This window comes from Parus major, chromosome 18, assembly GCF_001522545.3.
Source record: "Parus major isolate Abel chromosome 18, Parus_major1.1, whole genome shotgun sequence".
Taxonomy (NCBI): Eukaryota; Metazoa; Chordata; class Aves; order Passeriformes; family Paridae; genus Parus; species Parus major.
The window spans coordinates 6,003,900-6,020,006 of NC_031786.1; the positions used below are offsets into that span (position 1 = coordinate 6,003,900).

General features: G+C 46.1%; 1 protein-coding gene across 4 annotated transcripts in view; it reads right to left on the bottom strand.

Moving 5' to 3' along the window:
* ACSF2 (acyl-CoA synthetase family member 2) overlaps positions 1-13,356 on the bottom strand; it is a 35,896-nt gene extending 22,540 nt beyond the window's left edge. The window contains exons 1-8 of one of the 4 annotated variants that reach the window (XM_033518590.1): positions 13,179-13,355; positions 7,304-7,499; positions 5,825-5,953; positions 4,807-4,860; positions 2,202-2,320; positions 1,818-1,980; positions 1,319-1,414; positions 323-471 (exon numbers count right to left, since the gene is read on the bottom strand). In XM_033518590.1, the coding sequence (XP_033374481.1) occupies positions 323-471; positions 1,319-1,414; positions 1,818-1,980; positions 2,202-2,320; positions 4,807-4,860; positions 5,825-5,953; positions 7,304-7,499; positions 13,179-13,267 (995 nt within the window). In that variant the 5' untranslated portion in view covers positions 13,268-13,355. Of the gene's footprint in view, positions 1-322; positions 472-1,318; positions 1,415-1,817; positions 1,981-2,201; positions 2,321-4,806; positions 4,861-5,824; positions 5,954-7,303; positions 7,500-13,178 lie in introns of all 4 variants that reach the window. The other 3 variants (XM_015645652.3, XM_033518592.1, XM_015645653.3) reach the window with 3 other exon arrangements.
* Between the last annotated feature and the right edge of the window lie 2,751 nt (positions 13,357-16,107).

Consider the following 16,107-nt stretch of genomic DNA (forward strand, 5'->3'; position numbering starts at 1 on the left):
CAGCAGAGCTGGACTTGGAAAAGGACAGCAGGTGTTCAGATGTGAAAACACAGCAGCCACAGCAAACTAAGACACCACTGTGCTTCCCAACCAAAGGCCTATGGTTGCAGGAAGCATCCCTTAATTTCAGGAGAAGGGTGACACACGCCCAAGCACAGCTGAAAAGGCAGACTTTGGCTCCTGAAGTGCCTGTGAGTGCAGCAGCAAATCTGCCTCTCCCATTGTGGGAAGGAAGAGCACAAGCAAGGTCCTGGCAGGTGGGGCAAGGGAAGGAGCAGAGCCACAAGGCCAAGAACTGCTCCTCAGCAAAACAAAGTCTCACTTCTCTCGAGCCACGGCCTCCAGCGCAGCCTTGCCCTCGAAGCTGGGCGATGGGAAGATGCAGGAGGTGCCATGCAGAGCCATCACCATGCAGCCTCCCACTGATGCCAGGCAGTGGTAGAGAGGTGCAGGGAGCCCACAGCGACTCTCCTGGGATCAACCAGACAACAGTGAGGTGAGGAGACCTCCCAGTGTGTGTCCAGCCCATCTCCCTGCTGAAGAGTAAAGATCTGAGCAGAGACATTTTTCCTGATCCACTCAGCTGGAAATCTGACCTTCTGCTGTGTTCCTGTCAGGTGAGAACACAACTGGCACATCCTGTCTCTAATAAAAATTAGCTTGGGAAGTTTTTTATGTCAGTATTTCATCCTATAATTTTGCAATGTCTCTTCTTTGCTAGACTCCTTGGTCTGGTATTGGTTATGCATTATGTGCCACAAGAGATGAACAGGAATGCTGTGAGAGGCATGAAATATGCAGGACTTGGCACATGCTATTCATTTTACTTTGTTTTTTATGAATCACCAAAGGCTCTGGAGTCTGACTGAAACAACTCATCTATTCTCTGGATACAGCAGGAATTAGTACTTCAGAACTTCAAAAGAAAATATTTGTCTTTAACAATTTTTAAAAGAAATCACAAAAAAGATTTATACCGTGATAAAAGATATAAGACTGTAAACATGACATGAAATGAAGTTATGTAAATCAAATTAAAACCTCATTCAACAGAATACAAAGCTAACATCCAGAGTCTTGTAATTATCTGAAATGAGTATTCACCAAAACAAAAAGTGATTAATTTCACAAAAAGATAACCTTTTTTGCCTAAAAAAAAAAGCTTCACATGAAACTGAAAAATCAATGAACTCCACTGAAATGCAAAATGTTATGCATTAATATCCCTCAATGTCATTTGCAGCAAAACATCCTGCCCTTCCACCAAGTGAACACCAGCATTCTCCACAGGTGTTCTCTCTGTTCCCACCAAACCCACCTGGTCTGTGATGCCCAGCCTCAGACCAACCAGGTAGGCATTATTCACAATGTTCCTGTGGGACAGGGTGGCTCCTTTGGGACTTCCCGTTGTCCCCTGGAAGACACAGGGAATTATGCAATAACACCACCTTTTCTGAGGATCAACTCAAGGGTGATTCCCCAGGCAGTCTCTGGGGTGATCTTGCACCTTTTTCTCCTATCAGACCTGGGAGACTGTTTTTACTTCTTTAACAGCACCTGAATCCCAAAAAATTGCCCAATTTCAGCTGAACAGAATTCACCTGGCACTGTCTCCATCAGCCCTTGACAAAGGGTAGAATAAAAAGAAAAGGAAGAAGAGGAAATGCTAGAACAGTTTCTCCATCCTACTGCAGAAGCTTGAAGCTTGGTCTCAGAGGGAAATAGGAAGAAAATGTCATGTGTGGCATTGCACACATCTGTCCCCGTGTCCCCAGTGAGGAACCAACCCCAGGGCACGGAGCTGGCAGGGCACCTACTGAAGTGAACTGGATGTTGATGGGCTCATTGCAGGACAGGGACTGCTGCACAGCCCTGAGCTGCTTCACATGGCTGCTGTCCCCAGCCTGCATCACTTCGTGCATGTGGAAGGTGCCAGGCAGCTTAGAGTCGCACATGATAACAATGGATAAGTCAGGTAGCCTGGCAGAGAGAAAAATATCATCAACAATAACAGGACAAGGAGAAAAGTGCCCAGACAGGTGCACATTGGTCAGGGCAAACCTCTGGGCCAGTCTAACTTGTTCTCTTCAGAAAAGATGTCCTGTGGGTCCTTCTTCAGCAAAGCCTGTGTTGTGCAGCTGAGGGGACACAAGGCAGGACATGACACGTCAGTGCAAAGACACAAGATGTTCCTAACTCACCTTTTGCTCTTTATTCCCCCTGGACTGGATTTTTCTAGCTCAGGACATGACTGCTTTAGAATATCATAGTATTTCTGTGTTTTAAACTGAGTGGGGAACACCAGTGCCTTACAGCCAACCTGTGAAGGGAGACAGAAATTCATGAAAAGCCATGTTGGGTTGATGGTCAGGACATGACAAAGAGCAGCCACCACCAACACAGGAACAGGCTCCAATGACTAAAGCAAATTAGCCATTACAGCTGTGCATTCCTAAAACCCTCCAAAAGCAGTGCTGTGCAGTGCTGTCACTGCACACCCAGCATCCCAAGCCTGGATCCAGCTGTGCTTTTCTCCTCCTGGAGAATCATCCTGCTGGATTCAGGATGATTTTTGCTGATCAAAAAAGCAGAGCTGCAGTCTAAGGTTCCCTCCTTGCCTGGAATCAGCACCCTTCATTGTGAGCACAAGGCAAACAACTGATTTTTCAGATTATGAGTCTCATCTCTAACAAAAAGCCCAGTCCCAAAATATGAATAAATAAATACAGTTAAATTAATTTGTGTTGATCTGGAATGAGGATTTTTGAGGAAATTTGGAAAAACAAGGATTTGTAAAATCTGCCTCTAAGATCAAGCCAAGATATTTTTTGTGGAATTTTTGAGGTGTTCCTTTATCTAAGATTTTTCCACCTCTTTTAAAGCACTAGCTATTTTGAAAATGAAAACATTTTTCATTCAACCCTTACATTTACATAATCCCAAAACAAAGCACCTTAATTACTCCAAGAACATGTTTTTCTTTTTCAGCAGCAGAGATTTGCTGAATTTGCCCCAGATTTGCAAACTGTTTTCATCTTCCAAAATATGCATTTGTGTCCAATAAACTATTTACATAAATTATTTACTCAGCTGTTCTCATTATTTTCCCAGAGTCTGGGAAATAAGGAAAGGCTATGCCAATAAATTATTTTTAAGTACCCTCTGGGCTTTGTCAGAAAGGAAGATCAACATTTGCTCTATTTTCTGGAACAGGCTGGCCAGAACCCAGGGGACTGAGGCTGTTTTGGGCCTCTGCAACTTTTTACTACTAATTCCTTCAAACTAAATTCTGATTGAACCAGCTCTGAAAAACAGATGCTATGTGGGGAGAAGAGGGCTGATTGAAGGGGTGATGCTGTACAAGATAAGAGTCTCTGGTTGTGCTTCTTCCACTTGGTCTCAACCTAAATGGCAGCAGACATGTCTTCAAAGAATGTAAACTATGAAAACTCATCATCAGTTTGCTTCTACAAAGCCCTGGAAATACAGTATGACTCCAAAAAATGGTTATTCTACACATATTTCCATATATACCAATTGGACTGCACAGATGGATGGGATCCAACAGGAAAAGCCCTAAAGTCTTCAGAAATTTTGTTATGCAAATAAACAAACACAAACAAATCCTCTGGTGAGGAACTCCAGAGATCCCAGTGTCGAAGGTGCATCATAAAGCTGGGAATGCTGGCAAATCTGGAAGGGCAAGACAGGAGCAATTCCCAGTGGAGCTGAAGCACATTTCTGCTCTTACTCCAAAATTCCAGATTACATCACAGGAGAAAATCAGAGGAGATGAAAAGGAAAACCAAGGCCTTGCTGGGGAAAAAGGGAAGAACTGAGTTTCACATTCCAGTAGAGAGAGAAGCCCAAGGACACCCACCCTGGAAGAGTTGATGCTCCACTGCAGCACTGGGTTCAACCAGTGCATGAGAACAGGAGTGACCAGCAGGACTGCTGAGGGGATTAAATAATGGATTAAACAAGAATTCAAATTGCAGCCAAACAACTCATTACAGAGTTACTGATACAAAATGAACTTGCTAAACATTATCCACTTTCTAGGTGAAACTAACTTGGATGGTGCTGGGAACATTCAGAAGTGGCTCCCTCTCTTCTAGTATCAGCCTTTATAGCTGAACAAACCACAGTGAAAAAATTAGCTGCTTAATCTTAATTTTTACCCATCAAATGTTTAATAACCTGAATTCCTCATTATTTGAGCAAGGGACCCTGAGCAGTTTAAATTGATCAGTGCTCTGCACATCACACACCCAAACCCAGGCAGGTATTCAAGGTGGCGTGGTGGCAGGATCAGACAGCAGAGAGATGTTAAACAGTGGCAATGCCTAGGACTTAAATCAGCTTAAATCCAAGGCCTCAGACTTGAGAAGGAGACCTGAGAAGGAGAAATCAAGTAGACTGGTCCTTTCTGAGGTTCTGCTTTCAAGGCTGAGATCCCAGGTGGTGATTTTTGCCCTGAGCAGGAGGGGCAAAGAGGAGATACCAAGTCCTGCATTTTTTCTCTCATTCTCTGGTAAATGATTGCTGACAGAGGTGGTTGGTTTGGGGTAGTACTGGCAGTAACTAGCTGTTAGCAGAGAGAGAGGGATGAGAAGGATACAGCAGAGGGGCAGCCACAGGGAACAGCAAGAAATGCAGGCACTGAATTGCAGCTTCATCCCTTCCACACATCCAGCACCAGCCCTGCTCTCCAGCCAGCTCTTCCCATACACACAAATCTTAAGCAGCTCATCTGCACCACATCCCCAGCAATCCCCTTCAACAGACAGCTGATGCCATACGAACCTGCCTGAGCACAAACTCCAGCTCAGAGGCCTGGTAGGCTGGATTCACAGATACCTGAAGAGCCAGAAACAAGAATTTGATCACGTTCTGTCCCTGAACACCCTCCCCCTAGCACAGATTCCAACAGAAAAGTTCCTCCAGGGTTAAGCCACACTCAGAGCCTCTCCTCCAACACAGAACTAACACCACAGGGAATCCACATTCACAGAAAATATATCTGAATTCTGTGTTTGTGTGGAAAAAAACAATTGGAAAAGAGATTTATGTGAGGTCACATAGTCAGGACGGAGCTTCAGGAACAGAAACCAGACCTCCTGTCCCACAGGAGTTGATCCAGTTGGTTTAGTTGATCCAATCCACTAAACTAGATCAAAACTCTTGTGCAAGTCAGGTTTCTTGATGGACAACCATGATAACACCTTCTTCTACCCAGCTCTCCACAGAGTGGCCACTGGAGTTAAGTTCACCCACAGGTTCCTACTGAGCCACACTCTTCCACCCTCTCCTGCAGACACTGGAATGAACCAGGATGGAGGAAATGCAGCAGAAGGCAGTGTACAGACCTCAAACAGTGCACTGCCTAAAAATGGTGTGTTTTGGTCATGCTATCAAATGAAAATTGGCTTTTAGGGATATGCAGCCTGGACTAGATTTTTAAGTGACTTTGTTCCATGCAACAACACATTTCAAATGGATCTAACCAGCTGATAACCTGGACACAGCAGTGTCCCATATAAAAATGGTCCTGTAGAGAAAAGCACATCTCCCATTAACAGCTGTTGCAAATACTTTTTTGCTGCTCCTCCCTCTGCAGCCTGCTTCCCTACAGAGTGGAGGACAAAGATGCAGAGAGCTGCACAGATCTGCCTTAAATACTTGATTCAGCTATAGATGACATGCCAGGTCATGGGAGCATGGAAAAAAGGGACAAACAAACTTTATTCTCCAGTATTTCCTATTGCTTCTTTGTTTCCTTTCCCAATAGACTGCTAAAACCTAGACACAGCAAACTTCTTACCAGGATAATTCCTGCCTGGGCAGTTGCAAACTGCATGAGAACCCACTCATATTTATTGGGTCCCCACATTCCCAGCCGGTCTCCCTTCCTCAGACCAAGGGCCAAAAGTCCAGCTGCTGCTTGGTCCACCTGAAAAATACAACAAGAGCATCACACACAGGATGCAGTGGGGGATATTGGTCTCCAGGCACTTCTTTCTGGAGAAAAAGCATCATCTTTGTAACTGAGATGCACCAGACTGTATCTACCCAGTACAGTCCATCAGCCCATGGCTGCAGCAGCTTCTGAGCCTGGAGTACAGAACAGCCCCTGCTCATCAGGTTGACTGTAGGCATAAAAATAACAAATCTGGAACAATACAACAAAGCAGGAAGGAAATCAAAATAGGCAATTATGTTATTGTAAGTTGCTTCTTGCCCAAAGACTATTTATTGCTAAGTTCCTCATCAATTCCACTTAGGACCAAACCTTCCCCATATGCTGGGCCCATCCACACTGTTGGATCAGATCCAACTCTGGAGGCATTAAAAAAACAATTGGATGTTGCACTCAGCACTCTGACCTACTTGACAGCATTGTGTCTGGCCAAAGGCTGGACTCAGTCTTTGAAACATTTTCTAACATTAATGATTCTCTGATTCATTAACTCAGCCGCTACATTAACAACTACCTTATTTTGCAGGATGGTAAGTGTGTTTCAGGTACACAAATGTATGTATAAGTACTCTGAGACATTCAGGAAGGCTTTTATAGTTTTGTTAAGTTCTCAAATTTATAAAATCTGCCTTGTAGGAGATAGGAATTTAAAGAACAATTTCATTTAGTTCTGAATTACAGCCTACTTCTTAAAATCAGGGTGAACAAAGCTAATCTTGTTTATGTGAATCAATGTGACCAAACCATAGTAAGCCTAAAACCCCACCAAACAGTAATTTCCTATCAAAGATCATATAACACATTTATTAGAAACTTTCCAGGTAGTTAGTCCCTCCATTCCAAAAACAGAGAAACATATATATGTATATGCACACACCCACACACATCTGTGAATATGATATTGAGCCCTAGTCCTTGACTTTTCTTCATTGCCTTCATGCTTGGATAAAGATCTTGCCCACACTCAGTACCTCTGATAACCAGAGTGACTAATCCAGAAGGTGGAGTCTACTCCAGCAGATAAAAACACCATGACTCAGATCATAACCCATCAGATAAGTGTGATAATTTTTAAGTATGAATGTTCATTATGGGATATTAGCATTTTGCATATGCCACTTCCTCCCTTTCATCTCAAGGCTCTGAGGAGGATGAAGGCAGCACACCCATCGGTGTGTGCTGGAAACATGCTGCTCCCTCTGCACCAGGATAAAGGTCCACATACAACTCATCTCAGCCCTGAGCTGAGCAATGAAACTGTTTCCCAATTCTCCATCATACCTGCTTCTGTCCACTCACCTGAGGGGTGAACAAGGCACTCACCTCCTCTTTGAGCTGAGCAAATGTCTTCCGAACCCCATCCCAGCAGAAGACCACGGCCTCGCGGTCAGGAAAGCGCTCCACCGTCTGCTCCAGGCACTGGCCCATGGTTTTGTCAAGAAGGGGAGTGTCTGTGGGTCCCTGGATGTAGCTGTTGGTCACCTTGGGGGACAAGAAGGGCATCCTTGTGTGCAGGGCACTGGGAAAGAAAAGAAGAGGCTATTTAATATAACCTGTCAATACAGTTCTCCCCATCTGGAGGAATTATCAGCCTGCTGATGACATTGGGAATACCTGATGCACATTACTCCACCAGTGGGAACCACAGACAGCTCTTTCAGTGGGTCAGAATCAGGAAGATTTCCTGATTTCCAAGAGGACTTGGAAAGCTTATGCAGTGGCTTGGGGCACATGGACAACCTTGGTACCCCCAGGGCACACACATTTATGTGCTGCATGTACCAGCAAGCAAAACAGGCAGAGCCTCCATCCTGCACCAGCCCTGCAGAACTGGCACAGCATGGTCCTACCATCATCCACCTGCACTGAAAACTACACAGACATGTCAGCATGGCTGGACACAATATGGGCTCTGCAGTTCACTGAGAGAGGGACTGGGTTTGGTCCTTCTGAAACATTAAAAAGTATAAATAGCAATGAAATAACACAACCAAACGTCTTTGTAGATAAATTCTCCCAACTATCTGAAAAGAGCAAACAAATGAGAACGAGAGAATTAAAGAGGTCAGTCTCCAAAACAATCAGCAGAGTCTAATCCTGCAGAATGAAAAATGTTTAGAAGAGTTCAGAGAAGCTGAGGTGTCTGCAAAGGAATGGTCTGTTTACAGCAGCAAGCAACTGTACATGTTCTATCTCTGACAGCTGGAATGCAAAGAGTTTATGGGACTGAAAGAACATCAATAAAACCAGGAGCTACCAGAGAGATGAGGGGGGAGAAGTGCAGAGGCAATACCACAGCAGGGAGGAGATGGCCCCCTGCAAATCTGGGACAAGTGGGGAGGAGAAAAGCAGGGATGGGATTGAGAAGTGCAAACCAGGCAGGGTAGAAGCACTGAGATGTTGTGCTGGAGGCCAAAGGGGAGGCCAATGAGCCAAAAGAAGCATCAATGAGAAGACATGGTCAGAGAAATAGGGAAAATAATTTAAAAATCATTAAGGCTTTCCCTGAGGTTTGATCATCGGTGGAAATGCAGCAATCTTCCCTCATACCACAGCTCCTGACCATCTGAGTGCTGCAGTTCCTAGCCTGGTTTTTCTCTCCACCTCCTACAAGCCTCTCTGTTCTCCAGCAGCCACCTCCCACCACCCAGGCAGCTCCCCATCTTCTCTGTCCCTCCTCATTCCCTCTCTGCCTTCCTCCACGACTTCAGCTCCTCCAGGAGACAACCCAGGAGGGACAGGGCTAAGGGACACTTGTGGGGCATACAGCACAGTACAATTCAGTGTATAACGGGGAAATCTCTGCCTTAAAGAGAAAAAATAGCTCAGCCTAAACACCCATCTACTACAGGATCAATATTCTGCAAAGACTTGGTGTTACTGCCACAAAAGATTTGTTTTCCTGCCCACAAGAACCAAGCCTGAGCATGGAGTTACCACCTACATGGAGTGAAAGGCAGTGTCCAGAGAACAAAAAACTAGATTTTACCGTAGGGGGAGAACTGCTCCAAGAGACATGACCTGACCCTTTTCCCCCCACTGCTTTTCGGCAGAGGGAGGGTTGTGTGAACTCCCACGGGCTCTGTTCAGACATTCCTCCTCACCGAGCTCTTGGGCAACTCACATCAAGGCTGTAAGGCTGCTTGAGGAGGAGGGAGGACAAGTGCTAAACTGAATTACCTTTTATTGCTAGAAAACTCTTGAGCAAAGCATGTAGATAAACGAGGACATGAAAGAAAGCTCTGAAGAAAGGCTTTTATAAACACAGGCTCTATAAAATAAAAGGTAGAAAAAACTCTCCCTAAAGCAAGGGAAGGATGAATGCCCCAGGGAGAGCAGTAAAAGCCAGTGCAGCCACCCACAGCCACTTGAAAAGGTGACTGGAGAAGTCCCTGTCCCCTGTCACAGCTCACCAGGGTGAGGGCAAGGAGGAACCCTCAGGCTGTTTGTTAAAACGCTTAATGGGGCCAGTCACACTCACATCTCCCTCAAGCCAAATAATCTCCAGTGTCAGCAGAACCCATCCCTAAAATCCCTGCCCACGAAGGGCTGGAGCAGGCAGGGAGCAGCTGTTGATCTGGTTGCACAAGAGCTCTTCCCTCCAGCACCATCTCAGGGGGCACTGGGAGCCAAGGAGGCTCAGCACTGGGAAAAATAAACAGCAAAAGACCATCACAAAAAGAGACTGGAGAGGGGAAGAAATACTACAAAATTCAGATTGAGAAAATTCAATCAGCATCCAAAGTGTCCAGCTGAAACAGTCTCCTGCTCTCCGCAGCTGGCCTTCAAACAGGTACTTGCACAACGCTGCATTGCCAGTGAAAAGGGGAATATCTTACGCTGTCATGTCTTGGCAAAGCATTACACATACAAAGATCAGGCTCTCTGGGCTTACTGTGTCAATATTTTCAAGACCTGAATTGCCAAAGGGGTTCACTGACTTTTCAGAACCTGACTTTTACACTAAATGCAAGAAGGCACAAAGCTGAAGGTTTTGTGGCTTGGTTTCCTCCCTACCCCCAAGCATGAGAATGAAAGTGCATCAAAGAGCAGTAAAAGATATCATTACAAAGCCATGTGCTTGAAAATACTGAGAAAATACTGCTGAATTTCACACTGTGAACATAGCTTGTACTCAGAGCTCCCAAGCATTCACATTTTCAAATGAAAGCTTCAGCAGCACTGAAATTAGAGGTTAAGAAGAATAAGATATCTCATGCTCATAACCCAGAGTCACTGACTCCTCTCAAAGCACTAACTCACAAAATTTCTTCAAATGCATTAAAGAAAAATTCTCAGCTGCCATCAAGTCTTAGCTCCTCAAATTCTGGTCTGACATTCACATGTGCTTCAGCATTTTGTATCACTTCAACAGTGGCAGAAGTGAAAGGTGTGAGATAAAACATAGCAAGCAGCCTGTTGGAAGCACTGGGAGTGTTCCAAAACCGAGACAGGGGGTCAGGAGTGGAGTGAAGGAGGCAGACACAAGATATGTTCCTAATCAGCAGCATCATGCTGGAAATCACATAAGGCTGGTCTCCCTCCTGCCTGCAGCCAGCAGCACGTGTATGGATCTGGTCTGAGAGAATGTATTAAGAGACCTCTAGAAAGAAAGGGTCCAAAGGATTTATAAATAATCTCTGTATTGGCCTTTGTTACAGAAAAAACAAGTAATTCACCCTTCACCTCTTCCTACAAAGCATCTGGTGCTGCTGGTGATAAAACAAGACCAGTGGTCTGATATTACACCAGCTCTCATTTCCCTGACTCAGCCAAAGGAGAGCAAATAAAATTCTGCTTGCTCTTGGGTGTCAGCACAGACTGTAAACCACGACTTTTGGAGAGCACATGCCAAGTGCAAGACAGCCTGCAAATGAGCCAGCTTCATCCACAGGCTGCTCCTGCAAAACTTTGGAACCCTTGAGTTCAGCAGTACAGCTCAACAGAGAGACATCAGAGATATGGGGAAAATGCATCCTCCTCCTCCTCTTTCCTGTAAAAGGCAGGAGAGCAGCCAAATCCCAGCAATCCCAGAGCTCTCCTGCTTGTTGGGAGGAAGCAGAAATTACCAGATTGAAGGAAGCACTCTGGACCAATCCTAGGAGCTGTTTGTATTCTTCTCTGAAGAGCCCCAATTGACAGTCTGGAGTTGTTGACATATGATAACCAGCTCTGTTTTCACTTCTAACTCTTTACTAGTCTCTACAGAAATTATCAAAAGAGATGAAAGAGAAAACAAGGACTTCCTGTCCCCTTTGCAGTGTGAAGGACACTGACCTGCCCTGTGGTATCATCACCTCTGCACCTGCAGGAAATACCCTGCCTTCCCAGAGTTTGGGAACTGTCCCAAATACAGAGTTCATACTTGGAGAGGTTCACAGGCTCTGCCAGTTCCTTTGCTCATGGGCATCTACCAGGAGCTTCTCTCCCAAAGCAAGAGCTTTTGGGTCTTTTCTGTAGTATGACTGCAATTAAAGTGGTAAAAATTAACTATACTCTGTCCTCTTTTCCACTTTAATCTCTTGACTAAAGAATTAACCAGATACTTACTACTTTCATTATTATTATTATTATTATTATTATTATTATTATTATTATTAGTGTTTAAGGAGAGATCAAGTTCCCAGGGTTTCAGACTCCTGCAGCAACTTTCTGGTTTTGCTTTCCACTGTACCTCTCTGCCCTCTGCACTCTCCCTGCCAAAAGGATAAACAAGCCTAGGAGCAGAATTTAATAAACATTTTTTATAACAATACTAGAGTTTAATCTCTAAATACATGCTCTCTTTCTCCAAGGACTTTGTGTTCCTGTTCCTCAGTTTCAGTTCTGGGCTGGTGTGAACTGCAGTGAACTCTGTCACACTTCCCTTCTGATCCTATTTCTTAAGAACAGGTTCTGAGAAGGCAATCTTCACACATCTATGATGAAGTGGCTTCAACCACCTCACACCTAATGTCAAACAGTTGAAAAAAAAACCACCTGAACCCCGTCTGTGGGAAAAAAACCCAAAAAACAATGTCCCGCTTGGTTCTTGGAATTGCTCACTGGAAGCCATTCATCCCAGTGATTATTACTCTGAATATCAGCTAATACTTCAGAGCCTTTCCCGGAGCCAAGCACTTCCCGTTGCTGTTTTTTCACATAAACGTGCTCCAAGAGGCAGCACTGAAGAAAAACAAGACAAAGAACTGGCCTGACTTCCCAAGCCCCAGAGCTTCTTGGTGTCCTGGACCTGCCGCATCACCCAGCACGCAGGAGGCTGCAGGACCACAGCTGGACAGGGAAAAGTCAGAGCACTGAAGCCATTTGAAACACTTCACATTGCTGCAACGTGAGGTGAGCCCCGCCCAGGGAGGCAAAGATTTAGTTTCAGATAAACATTGTTAAAGTGAGAGGTGTGGCTTTAAACCCTTCAAGAGGGAATTCCAACCTCTGCCTCAGGGGATGTGCTCTGTGAGCCCGTGAAGAAATTCCACCCCAGACCCCTCGTGGGGTGTCAGCCCAGGCAATTCTGATTTGGTTTGAGCCCCTGGGGTTTCTCCTTTGTTGTGTCCTCAGTGGTCCCTGACCTTGAACTCCTGGTTCTGTCCCTGCCTCTGTTTGGGGCTCTCTGTCCCTGGATCTGAGTTTGTTCCTCTGCTGATAAATGGTTTCCTGAGGAGTCTCGTTGGTGTCCCATGCCGGTTCCTGGTATCTGTAGCTTCTCCGGACTTGATCCTGCAGCTCCGGAACGCAGCACTGCAATCTGGATGGAGCTGCTGCACAAAGTTCAACCCTTGCTATGCATTCACTCCCGTTCGCCTGCTGTGCAAGGTTCATCCCTGGCCCCCTCCCAAGCTGGGGCTAAGCAGATCCAGGGGGTATAGCCTGCCTTCTGACACTTTGGAGGGGTTTTAGGGGGAGCCAAGGGTTACACACTGACACGAATATGCCCTCCATGCATGCAGCTACTGGCCTAGCTGGACACTCACAGCGCTCTACAGCTGCCCTACAGCCCCTGTCCCCCATCACACATGGTCTCCATCCTCTGCAGCCTCTGTGCCCTGCAGCTCCCCAACCCCAGAGCCCTCTGCCCCCTACAGCCCCCTGTCCCCGACAATTCCTATCCCTTATAGCCCCCTACAGCTACCCATCCCCTATAGCCCCACAGCCCTGCACCCCTACAGCCCGCACCTCCGGTTCCCCAGCGCATCCCTACCTGCCCGGCGGGGCTCCCCGCCGCTCTCCCGCCCGCCGCAGGAGCTGAAGCCCGTGGCGGGGCAGTGCAGCCAGGCGGGCCGTGGCCATTCCTTCAGCAGCAGCAGCAGCAGCAGCCGAACAGCCGGCGGGACTCGTCTGGGGCCGTTCTGTCCCGTCCCGTTCTGTCCCGTTCCGCGGCTCGGCCGTCGGGGGCGCTGCGCTCCCCGGCACGCCCAGCCCCGCTCCGCCCCGGCTCCCCGGGACCCTCCGCACCGGGCGAACGGAACCGAGAAACTGAGAAACAGAGAAACAGAGAAAGCGCCCGCCCTGCCCGGTCCCTGAGAGGGACTGGAGGCTCAGAGAAACCCCCTGAGAATTTTTTTCCTTGAAATGTGAAAAATTGGCCTTGGCTGCATAGGGGTCACAGAGATCTTCCAGGAGTCTGGGAGTGGCATGACCAGCTCAGGCCCAGTAAGGATCATTACATCGCAATTAGATCGACTATGTTCATCCCAGTTCCCTCAGCATTTCCTACTCCCTTCTTGCTAATGTTCTTGCAGCCCTTAGCAGAGTGCACAGATGTACCTTGTGCTATGCTTTGTCTGTCTGGTGGAGTTTCAAAATCTTTCTAGCCTACATGCACAGATACTTCTTCTAGTCAGTCCCACTGAACTCAGCAGTGAGGTGAATTTCTGGATTCCCACAGGGGATGTAAAGCTGTGTGACATCTGTGGCCAAAAGTTGTCCTTCCACCATTTGGCCAGAACAACTCTGTGCTGATGGAGCGTCAGAGCTCTCAGTATCGTGTAACCACAGGGAAAAAAATTGATGCAAACCTGTAATAAATAAAAATAAAGATGACTTTTGGCTTGATCTTCCCACATTATGATCATTAGCCTAGAGGGTGAATCCTGGTTAAAGAAAAAATTAAACCAAGAATTATGCAGAAATTAATGTCACTCTGATATTTGGGTATATTTGTTTGAGAGCAAAGCAAAGGACCCCTGAAGCAGTACCATTTCATACACCATTGCATTAGGTATCATTCCTTTCTAATCAAGATTTTAAAAACTGTTGATCACAAATAAGTAGTAAGTTTTGTAATCCATCTGCACCCTTGTTTGTTTTTTGCTAGGAGCCAAAGACCCTTGGATTTGTTTGTAAACACAGATTTCAGTCTCTGTAGTGCTGCATGGCCAAAGACCTTTCCCAGAGATGCAGGGGGTCTTGCTCAGACCCCTCCAGAGCCTGTCTGGGTTTTGCTCTCCAGAGCAGGACTGTAGTTGGTGCCTCCCAGCCATGGAAGGGAACAGCACAGCACATCACATGAATCCCTCACTGGCTCAGGGTAATGAGGGGATCAATAATCAGCTGCCTCCCTTGGAGACCTGGCAATGAGAGGCTTCCCCACCACCCCCTGGAGCAGCTCTTCTCTGACCCTTTCCTCCAACAACAAACATTGTTGTGAAAAGCTGAGGGATGGGGGGAGATTCTTGGATAAGCAGACCTCACTCTTCTCAGATGAGGGCTCTGTAATTTCTGCTCGCATTTGGAAGAACAATAACATGCTCTGAAAAACTTCCATAATTGTGGACATGATTTTCTGAGCCTGAGAGAGTTATCAGCTTGATAGTGGCTGATCTGTTCCCAAAGGAAAGTTTCCTGAGAACATGTTTCTCTCAAGGACTGTTTTTGTAAATAGGTTTTTGGTTCTCAAAACAATGTTGTATAGATGTTCTGAGTGTTTTCTCTTATTCCACCAATGGGACCACAGAGGTGTTGTTCCCTCTACCAATCATGTTAAACCCGTACCGGAACACTTTATAAAAAGGGCTTTAAAACCCCAAATAAAGGCTTCTGCCTTCTTAGGATGAAACCTCTGCTGCTGTGATTGAATCTGCACTTCTATTTCATGTCCACTAGTGACACATAATCTCCTAGGCAGGAGTACCTCAACCTCAGGCAGATTTTAGTGTAGTTTCTGTGAGGCAAATCCTTGCGTGCTGTTTTGGGAGAGACTCCTGTGGCCTCAGTTACCTCAGAACTGAGCTAATGCTGGTTTCTGGGTGTTGGAAGAAATCCACTGGCAGCTTAAAAAGCAAGCTAATCCATCCACAGGGTAGATGTGCTGCAGTGCAATGTCCCAGACATCACAAATAGCACAGAGGTCAGGAAATACATGGCATTGTGAATTCCTTGCTGTAATCCCATTACCAGGTAACACTAATTTGGCTCTGCCCCAAGTTCCTATCTCTTTCACTGACTTTCTTTACAGAGGATTAGGAGAGTGCTCTGTTCCTGTGGGACTGGAGCCTTGGGAACAAAGCAGGAATATCCATTTAGCGTTCCTCCTGTGAAGAGACATTGTGGGGTAATGTAACAGCCCAGCTGAGGGGGAATTCACCCCTCAGATTAGGAAGAGTGTGGACAGACATAAGCGGCTGTATCAGATATTGCAAAACAAGGCATACATCCCTGGGTTTCTGTTATTCTAGGATTATTGGCCATAAGCTGGTTGGTTTTCTGTGTGGTGGTGTGTGGCAGGTGACGTGACTAGTTGCAAACCTCCCCTGCCCATGGGTCTTGGCTGGGAGTTCTCCTTCCTTCTGTAGGGCTGTTTCCTGTAGCCCAGATCTAAACTCCTGCCAGCCTGGCCAGGAGCCCAGGGCTGGTGGGACAGTGGCAGGGATGCCCTGAACTGTGCTAGTGTGTCCCAAAATTGGTTCTCCCACCCAGTGTGCAAGAGGCCAACCCACACCCAGAGTCAAGGTATTTATTTACAGTTCTGCACTGGATAGCAAATCCACAAAGCCAGTGTGACGACTGTCAAAACTTTTGACTATTTACATATTTTAGCAAACAAAGGCATTAATGTCCATTGGCTACAAGTTACCTAGTTCTCATATTATTTAGTATTCTATCTTTCATTGGTTAATGATTCTTTTGCT